This window comes from Morone saxatilis, unplaced genomic scaffold, assembly GCF_004916995.1.
Source record: "Morone saxatilis isolate NCDOM2014 unplaced genomic scaffold, NCSU_SB_2.0 Contig5, whole genome shotgun sequence".
NCBI lineage: Eukaryota > Metazoa > Chordata > Actinopteri > Moronidae > Morone > Morone saxatilis.
In genome coordinates this window covers 11,042,460-11,053,723 of record NW_023340095.1, presented here as the reverse complement: position 1 = coordinate 11,053,723, position 11,264 = coordinate 11,042,460, and the positions used below count along the sequence as shown (strand labels likewise).

At 39.9% G+C, this 11,264-nt stretch overlaps 1 protein-coding gene across 1 annotated transcript in view; it reads right to left on the bottom strand.

Moving 5' to 3' along the window:
* Positions 1–3,706: 3,706 nt before the first annotated feature.
* vwc2l (von Willebrand factor C domain containing 2 like) overlaps positions 3,707–11,264 on the bottom strand; it is a 17,852-nt gene continuing 10,294 nt past the window's right edge. Inside the window, exons 2-3 of the mRNA XM_035676833.1 lie at positions 9,993–10,122; positions 3,707–4,105 (exon numbers count right to left, since the gene is read on the bottom strand). Of these exons, the coding sequence (XP_035532726.1) occupies positions 3,954–4,105; positions 9,993–10,122 (282 nt within the window). The 3' untranslated portion in view covers positions 3,707–3,953. The remainder of the gene's footprint in view (positions 4,106–9,992; positions 10,123–11,264) is intronic.

Here is an 11,264-nt window from a genome sequence, read left to right as displayed (position 1 = left end):
AGAGCACCCAGCATAAATTCAGGTACCAAAAAACCGTTGTCCTTTTTACACTAAGGAATTACACATTCTTCAGTAATTAATGGTGTGTGTTCTTGTCATCTTAAATGCCACTGTGTCCAGAAACATCAGCATACTTCAGAATGAACCAAAAAAAAAAAAAGAAATCGTCCACACTCATTTGCCGAATAAACCACTTCTTTCAAGTCTACTATACAAAAAGGTGTTGTCTGATGAAAGTGAAACAGACTTTCTTATTTTTATGTCTTTTTTTTTTTTTTTTTGTTTTTTTAACTCCACCTCAGATTTCAGAATACACATTATACGTTCGAAGATATTTACATATGAACAACATGGGGAACACCAAGGGTTGTTTAAACGTTTTTAAAATTTTGACCGTTTGTGTCTTGTACAGTTTAGGGTGAACCTGTGCGAGCATGTAGTCATATACAATCAAAGATGCTCTTATTTTAAGCATAAATTTCAAATTTGTTTGAGATATTATCCTACATTGTAGTTCGTCATCAACAGACCCTTGGTGCCCCAAAAACTAATACAATTGATTGTATAATAACAGTGTTTCTCTCTTCGTATCCCAGATAGTACTCTGTGTTGGTTTTCAGGCACACTTCATGTAACAGTTTTGTTGCTGAAAAAAACAAAGGACAAAAAAAAACAATCTTTCAGAGTTTCCAGCTACAGTAAATCGGTGTCTCATGGAAAGAGCAAATGATATACCTCTACAAAATGCCCATGTACAAGCCAGCGGTTTGAATGATGTGACGACAGATGGGGTAATTTGAATAGACATTCTCAAACAGATATAAAGACTCAACTTTCTTGGCAGAAAATGAACAAAGACAGACTTATCTGATCTGTCCTTGAAACTTGAAAAGCAGCTTCCTGTTTTTTGCAAGGAGAAATGTACGTTTGCCCAGGCTGAGGCTCTCTCTCTCTCTCTCTGAGATGCGTATAATGGATGTGTGCCACATACAAATGGTTTTGATTGTGTTTTTAAATGCGGCCTATTCTTTCAAGTGCCGCACACAGGAATGTACTAGGTATGTTCATCCAAACTCATCCTGTTTATTTGTAAATGAGATCTATACAAGTCATTTTTATGACAGCTGCTTACAGTGCACCATTACAGTCCTGTTCCATGCCTGTATCTCACTTTCTGGGGTGTAAAAAAAAAAAAAGTTTTCACAGTTTTCACTGTATTACCTGCTCTACATATTGGATTTGCTTATTTTACTTCATATCTCTCTTTCTTTCTTTGCTTCCCACTAGCAGCCTGGATCACAACTCAGCTCTTGGTCTGAATAGTTTGACTTTCTGCTGACAACCACTAAACCCTCTGCACTTCTGCTTTTGCACTTAATTAATGATGGCAGCTTGTATCTTGCAAATTAAGGAGATGGGCAGCCATGGCACCCCAGTTTAGTTAAACAAATGCAATGCACCTCAGAAGCATAGAATGAAATTGTATCATAATGAACAAACACTACAGTGAGTTCCAATGTCACACTGTCATAGGATCAAGTTGCCTGGATACTCTGATCTGCCAGCTTTGCTGCCTCCACATTTACTGTATTTTTAGAGTAATCTGTAAATTCAGTTCTGCATTTTTAGCTGTGGTTTTTGTCCTTGCCCTGTTACTCCTACCAATTCACTTTGCTGGAATGTCTAAGGGTAAAACAACAGCTAGTTTGGGGTAATCCATGACAGTAAACAAAGTAGCACTTAAAGCAGTCGGGGCTGTTCATGCTGTATGAAGCCAAAGGCCATGCTTTGTGAATCTTCTCTTGAACAGTAGCAATAAGGCATCGGCGGTAGCAGCAATGCCTCTGAGCCCTGTCAACTGGCACACTCGCTTCAACCTCTCTCTGTTGCTACCCAGTAAAGTAATTCCAGTGGATTTTTGGATACACGTAGTGGCTGAATAATTATTTGGCATTTAAAGTAATTAAGATGAATGAAGCTCCTTTTATTAATCCTAAAATGTCTGGAGCACTGAGGCTGTAATTGATAAACCATATATGTCAGTTTTGTTTTATGAGTCTGCAGACCTCAAGCCAGATAGATGAGGTCTGTCTCTTCATATGGAAAGACACTAAATCACTGTAGCTTAATGATGAAAATGACCCAAGCTCCATTGTTGCACCTAAGATTGAACTCCACCCACACTCTTTCAGTTGTGTGATTCCTCCATCACCTCATGGGCTGCAGCTTAAGACTATGCAGTAGACTTTGCAGACAATGAGATTCTTCCTAAAACTTAGTTTTGGTGCCTTTTAAGGTAATCTACCTCTTTAGTCACTGGTCTTTATCCCATGTTCATTTCTGTCTCATTACAGAGTGCTGGGAGCTGCTATTAAGCAGCCCATCCATCACCACCCAGGAATAGGGTCTCAAAGGTTAACTGGAACGGATTTTCTGGAAATGGAAAAAATTCTAGTGATGAATGGCACGAGCTTACTGGAATTCACCTTTGAAATAATGACTAGTATTTATCATCTCAAAAATATGGTGTTTTGGGCCCTCGTTGGATACTTTTTTCTTTTAGACTAGACCAGTTGAGGACCACTCTGGTCTGGGAAAATATCAAGGCAATACATTAGCTTGTCTCTATATTATAGCCTTAGTCATAGCCACACCACGTTGGAAGAGCTATTCTAACATATCGGGGAGGGGAGGAACTGAAAATGTATTACATGATCTATAGCAGTGGGATTATGTAAGAGCTTTGTATCTTAACAAGCCTTATAGGTTTAAGAGTTTGGGTGGGGTGCAGATCAACATACTGTGGCTATGAGATTATGGGATGAATTGCGTGCATGTGTATGTTCACATGGACAATGTGCACGTGAATGCTGCTTAAAAGCATTTAGACATATGCAGATTCCCTTCTTTTGTCTGCTGGTTCTCGTTGAGTGTGCCCAGCATGCAGCGCCAAGCACCCAGCTGGATGATTTATCACAGAATACTCCTTGATTAAGGGAAATTAAAGCAGGCTGCTCTTGGCTTGCTAATTGCTTTGATAACAAGTTCAAGCAGTTAGTTAGTGGGAATATTTTGGAGGATATGGACCTCTGAGAGAAAACAATAACCACAATTAAGCCGGAAAGGGGCTGCCCAAAGTTGTTGTTTTGATGCAGTTTTGCAGAATTTTCCATCTTCCCCTCTCATAGTTGTTGGCTAACACCTCTACAGCCTTTCAGCTTATTCTACAGTACCAGCTTACCCTGCCTGTGCTGCTACTATATAGAGACAAGACTTAAAACCATGGTGTGCTGATCAATAATGGGATTTTTATAGCAGTTTTATAAAATTGACAGTAGCATCATCTAAGTGTTAGAGGTGAGTTCCTGCCATAGCAATAAAAAGTATCTAAGTCTTATGAAGACACAAACATTTATGTGTGATGTGCACCTTGTAAACAAGCTCTTAGAGTGAAGTTGTGAAACTCAAGCACACATTTGCAGTGCTTTCACCAGTCTGTATCTTCGTGTGACAAAAAAAGCGCCGTTAAGTGTGCTTACAGTTTGTTTTTCCTGCTGTTGGAATTTTACAACACCTGCATGATTGTGATAGACGGGTACAACAAGCAGATGACATACATACAGAAATCAACATGAGCAATTCAACATTGCCAATTGTTAGGAAAGAGTTCAAGGAGCTTAGAAACTTTTCGTGTGAGAGCAGCAAGTCAAGCAAATTAACTTTTGAAAATATATAGGACAATTAAAACTGGAGGGTGGAAACAGCCATGAGACAAGTCCTGTCTTCTTCCCAGTGGCTGAATTTGTATTTGTGTGAAGCTTGTGAGAGCATCTCTTCGATACAATGCTGTCTCAGGTTGCTTAGGAATTGTGCTCCTGCCCTGTCAATCATACAAAATGGTGCAGTAGGCAGGGCCTTGCCTGAGCTTTTCCTCCATCCCCGGTGGAGTCTCTCTATGACAACGACTGGCCGTTGAGGCACTCCCGCCGCAAGCACTGTGCTGGCTTCCACCAGTCTCCGTTGTGGCAGCGGCAGATGGTGCAGTCGTCCACCTTTACTTCAATTCCGGCTGGGATGATCGTCGTTCCAGCAAAGCAATTTGGACCTGCCGCATGGGAAGGAAGGGGAAGGGGGAGAAAGACAGGAAAGAAGGAATGAGAACGACAAGAATTGGATGTGGCTCTCCTGAGAGGTTCTCTTTTCGGAGGGGTGGTGGAGTGATGCAGAGAGCTGCAGGGAGTTAGGGGAGTCAGAGCAGACGTACAGATCTTTTCACGGGCATGCACCGATGGGCTTGTTTTTGCAACACTAAAGCGCTTTTGTTAGTCTCCCCTTCTCCCTCGACATGGAGCGCTTTGCATCCTAATGCGCCGCAAGCAGAGAAGCCTGCCAGGCGCTGGCTTAGCAGTACAGAGAGGCTGGAGTACAGAGAGACAGAGGAAGAGAGAGAGAAAGCTGCTTTTAGAGGCAGAAGAGAGGATGGTGTTAATCACTTCAGTCTGTATGAAAAGGCCACAGAACTCCTTAGCAATTCCTTACATGGTTTCTTTCCACAAACTCACACGGAGACTCTGTAGTGACTTCCAAAACAATAAAGAACTCAGATTCATTTTGACATCTGATTTATCCTTAAATCACTGTAGGATTTACTTGTGGATCCCTTTATGTTGATACGATTCCTTTCATTCTAAGACGTGTTTGATTGTGTACCGGAACACCTCATGTATTGTATCAGTATGTTTTTGATCTTTTTAGCCTGGGTACATTTTAGGATTTTTCCTCAAGGAAGCCAAAAATGCTGTTACCTTTTGTGGGAATGCAGTACATTTATTATTGGTAAATATCACGTGAAATGATTAAATCCAATTTGTTTCTCCTGCCTCGGGGCAATTTGAGGCGGTGTATCTCATCCTCTACTTCTTGTGACAGAGGAGCCAGAAGGTGTCAGAAATTTGCACCAGTTTTAATCATTTAAATGAAGCAATCAGCAGCTCAATTGGTATGACGGTGACTTTGGATTGCTCTCAGCATTCAGCTCTGTAAAACCTGCTAAATTCAAGACTCCTCTACGAGCAGTCATAAAATCCTCATATGTCTCATAACTCTTGAAGACACAGTAGCTTTCACTGTTAATATTCATGGACACCTCTGTCCCAGTGATTTTGATTTACTACAGGCTAACATAATGCTAGCAATGTAAATGTGGAACAGTAGGGTTGACCTGATGAGCAGTTACACAGGGGAGATTTGGGGACACAGGCCAGCTGCATGCAAATCTGCATAATATTTCAACTTGGGCGCAGTATTACAGGCCTTTTTTCATGGTAGACATTTTGACATATCACAGTAAGAAAAGCGCAGGTGTAAATATAAGAATTAATGATGGCTGAATACCATTTAGCTGCTTCAGTTTCAGGGTCATGGTACTGTGCATCCTGGCTCACTGTCACACTGGGACAGTTACGTAACAGAGCCATCATTAACGTTATTAGCAACAATTGTGCTTTTCCTGTGCCTTCCTCCAAGTCAAAATATCCATTGTGAAAAAGTCCTATCTGAGCAGAAGATGCCAAGTTAGGAGGCTTATGAAATTATAAACAGCTCTGCTTCTCATTCTCTTTGTTTTTGCAGTTGACCCAAGTCAATAATACAAATTTGCATGAGAGAACAGAGCTTTTTCAAAAAACACCACAATTTTTACAGCCCTTTAAGAGTCCAGTGTGCAGGGATTAGTGGCATCTTAGTGCAACTCACTCGCTTCACCCCCCTTTCCAAGCACAAAGGAGAAACTACAGTGACTGCAAAATGCTCATGTGATTGATTATAAACTAATGAAAGCATACCTATGACAATTATATTCCATTTCTGTCAAAATGTTACACACTGGGCTTTTAACTCTGTCTCCTACAAAAAACATTCATGGGAACCAAAAGCATGATTGGCCTTTTTTTTAACGGAAGGTAATTTCAATTGTCAAAGTAGGAAAGGCACAAAGTAGGTAATACAGGAGTATTACAGTAAATAATAATAGAATTAATGATTGCTTAATTCCTTTTAGCTGCTTAGTTTCAGAGACCTGGTTTTGTTCATGCTGGCTTAGTGTCACACTGTCAACAGAGCCATTGCTGATGTTATTTGAAACACTTGTACTTTTCCTGCTACGACAAGTTAAAATGTCTGTTGTGAAAAAGGCCTATTAGTATATTTATGCTAATGTTTAGGCAACGTAAAGCACTTGACTATAAGGTAAATATAATGGTCTTGGTTACATATTAAAAATGCATATTGACTCAAAGCATGAGACGAGCCACGCTGACTTTTTTAAATCTCATTTAACCAAGACCGTGACTCTAACCTAGCTTTAACCAAGTGCTTAGTTTAATAGCCTAAAGACAGGCAAATAGGATTGGCCAGCAACTGTCAGTATTTCACAAGGTTTTGCTTCAGGTGTCTATAGGGATTTGGTTCAATTTTCTTCAGGGTTTATGAGTGAAAATAAAGTGCAGGAGGCCATAAATATCCATGTGACACTGACAAAGGGAGCTGTTGGCTACCTAGTATCCCTATCCTTTGCCTCGGCATAGATGAGTCCCATGCTCTATTTGGACCTGATAAAACCCCTTTGATCTGAGCTTAGAGGAGACATTGAGAGCGCTTGCCAAGTCTTAACTCTCATTGATCTGCCTCTGGACAGCTGGCACAGGTTACAGGACAAACTCAGTGGAGGTTGATGAGGGAAGAGGGGTGACTGGCGCTGCTGCCAAGTGTGATTGTTTATAGCCAGATAGATTTGGAGGCGCAAGGACACAGTTTCAGCTACCCGTCACCGCTCGAAGGACACACTGTCACCTGTGATCAATTCATGGCCAATAAAGTTTAGTGTCAGAAGTCAGAAAATGTTTGTCCTGTGTCAGAACTGTCTCAGCACATCATACTTTCCCTGACTACAGCTTAAAAAGTGAACGGATATTGGGACTCATTACAGTCTATTTGGCTCAAATACAATTAAGGTTCTTGCCTAGAGGTAAGAAATGCTTCCATAAAAACAGCTAAAAAACTAATTCCACAAACAAACTGCAGCTTTTCCACAGAATGTCAGTCTGAATATGTTACCTAACTGTAACCAGCTCTATGACACTGCAACTTTGTGATATGTCTGTTAAAAAAACACAAATGACAGCCTTCAGACAGATAAGACCTGGCAGATCTATAAATGGTTTAATCCTATCATACTGAAGAAACATTGGCCCATTTTCAGACTACTTCTCATTATCATTTTCTTCATGATAATTATATAATTACATGTATCCCGTGATGCATTTACAGTATATAATTCATGATAAGATTTGAGCTGAATCAGTCAAACTCAGTGAATGTGGAGCTTACAGATAATAGCTCCCACTGACTGACTATTTCATCGTGCTGCCCTCTGCTCTCTGTTGCTGTTTTCATAGTGAAACCCCAAGAAGCAGACAAGCTGAAAAACTAAATCCTAATAATGGAAAGCTTTTACAAACGGTGGGCAGCCCTACGCATTTATTTGGTGATTTACAAGTCAAAAGACCTTCGCATATCACAGTTGCAATCAGAATATTTTAGATGCTGAAATCTAGTTACGATCTGCCTTAAATTTAAATAAAGTCATTATGTCTGTTAGAATCCCATAATCAACCACATTTTGTTATAGGTATTTTAACCTCCAAAATAACCAAATCAATGATTAATGGGAGCTAATTAGCCTCAACAACATTACTGATTGGTTCTGAAATTTAAACAACCCCAAAGCGTTCTATAACTATCTTAGAGTGAGTGGGTTCAGCCAGACCTTTCACCTGTTCTGGAACAATGCAAATGCAGTGTGGAGATACTACAGCTAAACTTCCTACGCAGTAGAGTTTGTCTGCAGATGCAGCAATTGCCCCTTAAACCACAACACTGTGTATATGTGAGTTACCCAGCAGACATAGAGTAATCCATATATATAGGTATGCTTCTTTCTCTATGGAAATAGAGTCACATCAAATTTTGTGAAATGAGCATGCTCTCCAAAACACACGTTATGTGGATGATGTGGCAATAAAGCTCTAAATGACACTTTCATCTGTTTTCAAATAGTTAACATTTGGCAGATAAATGAACTTTTTCAGCTTTTAATTTGTCCACAAAAATACATAATTAAAAGTAGGCTAAAATAGGCAAGTACAAGTACATTATGCATGGCTCATTTCAGAATCATATATGTATACATACTGCTGGATAGCCTATCCTATGATGATAAATAATTTATATTTCGTCTTAGTAATCCAAATCTGCAAAGTAACTAAAAGTACTGTACTTAAGTAAGTGTAGGCCGACTTAGTTACATTCCATCACTGACTTTGTATTTAATGCTGATTAGCAAATATGAGCAAGCTAGCACAATGAAGGTGAACATGGTACACATCATGCTTAACATCAGCATGTTAGAATGCTAATATTAGCATTTTGTTCAATATGCTAGCATGGCAGTAGAATCAGTCTTCTGTCACAATATAAAACGTGGCCTTGTGGTCTGGAGTTAAACACACACCACAACTACCATGCCAAAATATGAACTGTTGCTCTGTGTGTTATGATCCTTCCATGTTGAGAAAGGGTGTGCAAAAAACACTAACATTTTAAAAGAGTTATGCTCATTTCACATAATTATTTGGAACTCTTGCTGCAGGTAAAGTAAAAGATAAATGTCTGACTGTCTTCCACTAATTGCATGTCTAACTGGAGCACATAAGTGGATGTCTTCCTTTCACAGTCCCCTCTACCTTGGCCAGAAATGAGAGCTAAATGGCATTCTTCATTGTCCTCTCCCTACAGCCCTCAGCCATCCACTCCCATAGAGATTTATCTGTCTGCCAGAGCCTGACCAGGCACCCTTGGGGAGCCTAGAAACGGCAGGCCTACCCTGAAATGCCAAGGGTGTCACTGTGTCCTGTCAGCCTGGATTAGCTCTCTCCTAGCAGCTTCTGCAGCCTTGTTAGTGTGGGTGTTTGTGTGTTGAAATAAAAGAAAAGAAAGCAAGGGGGATAAAGAGGAAATGAGAGAAAGTGTGAAAGAAAATGTGGGTAGTTGTGGTGAAATAGCCATTTAGCATTCGCCTCAAACTAAATTCCTTTCTTCACATTTATAGGTCAACTGCTGCTTGAAAGAAAAAAAAGGAAGGAAGGAAAAGAAATATTTCAGGATATTTTTCTTTCAACAAGAATATTCATGAACAATTTCTCTATTTTTGGTGTGACACTCAACATAATGAGAAGACTGCAATGCAATAACAGGGCACATAATCACAAGCGTAAATCTTATTAATTAGGTTCTCATTTGAGTTCTGAAAAATCTTTGTCAACTTTTTCAGCTCTCAAATTATCTTTTGTTATTTGTGTAAAAATGACACAACAGAAATCATTGATTTGAGGATGCGCAATTCTGTTGTGGCTGCATTTGATATTACCCATGGGCCCTCTTTGCTATTGATCATTCCCGCCAGGATCACATTGCAGATGAGCAGTTACTGTACTTTAGTCATAAAGTTCCATCTGTCCCTCAGGATTGGTGCTGGCAAAGGGAAATCTCCCACCTCGCCTTGTAAATAGCCAATGAACCATTGGAATCCTATAATTCTAATTTAGGGATTGGCTGTGTGTGACAAGGGCGTCAGGGCACCAGGAGATAAAAGGCTCTCCAAGGACCCATTAGTCCCTCCTACCATGCCTTTAATCAATGGGCTAATGTTTACTCTGCTTAGTGTGTCATTTATAATTAAAACTAGTACTGCTCATTAGTGTCCAACGGGCCCAAGGTAATAATTTTAATTCATAAAACATCAATTACATCCTAATCCTCTGAAGGCGCAGCCATCAAATGGCAATACCACAGATAAACTTGCCGTCATTGGTTTAATGAAAATTTAATGACTTCTAAGGAGTGTGCGTTGAATTCCAAAGGAGATGAGTGTTTACCGTTTTTACAGATGGGGCAGCATTGCTCCGGCTCGTACACAGGGTTGACACACTCTGGGACGGCGCAGTCGGACACCACACAGTGCACCTCATTATTTGGTTCGCAGCGGCACCATTCACAGGGTGACGGCTGTGGGCAGAGGGGGAAGGGGGGGAGGAGAAACGGGGAATCTGGGTTAGATGATTCAGTGGGTTTCACCTTTATGAGTGTCTCTGCTTTACTTGATTACTACTGGTCAGCTAAAGAAACAGCCTGCTCCTATGCATTTTGCACTTTTGTGGATATTTCCCAATTAAAAATGTCCCTATTACATGCATCTCAGACTGTCTTCATAAACAAAGCAAGTTAATCAATTATTCACAAAGCTAGTTTTATTAGGCTACTTGCATCTTAACAAACAGAGCCTGTAGCTGACTTTGAATAAAATCACTAGAAATAACTAATAAGGGAGTCTATAAAGTAGTATTCATGATGTTTAGTATTTTGCTGCATTCTGCTGCGGTCTGCCTCAGGAAACAGTTCAGAGGCTTATCTTACCACCTCTGCAACATGTAAATCAGTGCTATGCAGCTCTCTTTGCTGCTGCCTCTTACTTGACTCTATCTTTACTAAGTCTCTTGACCGGAAAATGAACTGTAATGCAATTACATGGAGTGGAAAAATACAGACTGTTTCCAAATCACGAAAGGTCAACTGTTCATCATATTAGATTTTCTTTCTGCTCATCATAGTAAACAGTCTTTTGACAGCCTCTGCACTGGGTCTACTCTGTCAGAGACTCAGTAGTCTGTACTAACCATGGAGGGTACAAATGATTCATATTTGATAACCATTTTGCAGTTTACATTTGATAAAATATTGATTTTTTTCTGGGTAGGGAGGACAATGTATGTAGAGAGAAGCAGCTGCAGCCAAACAAAATGGTTCAGATGAGTCATAATAAACTGGGTGAATTATCCATTTGATGGATACAAAGTCCACAACTTTCCCAAGTTGAAACCGTCAATATTTTAATGCATATCAATTTATTTTCAAAGCTAATTTGTGTAACATGCTTTATATATAACATTACTATCTAAAGGAATAGTTTGAAATAGTATAGTATAGTATAGTATAGTATAATAATAAGAAATAGTCCAGCACATAGGCAGGAGGTAAGTGGATTTTGACCTTCAGACATAGCCAGGTTAGCTTTTACCCCTTGTTTCCAGTCTTTATGCTAAGCTAAGCTAACCAACTGCTGGCTCCAACAACACATTTACTGTCCAGAC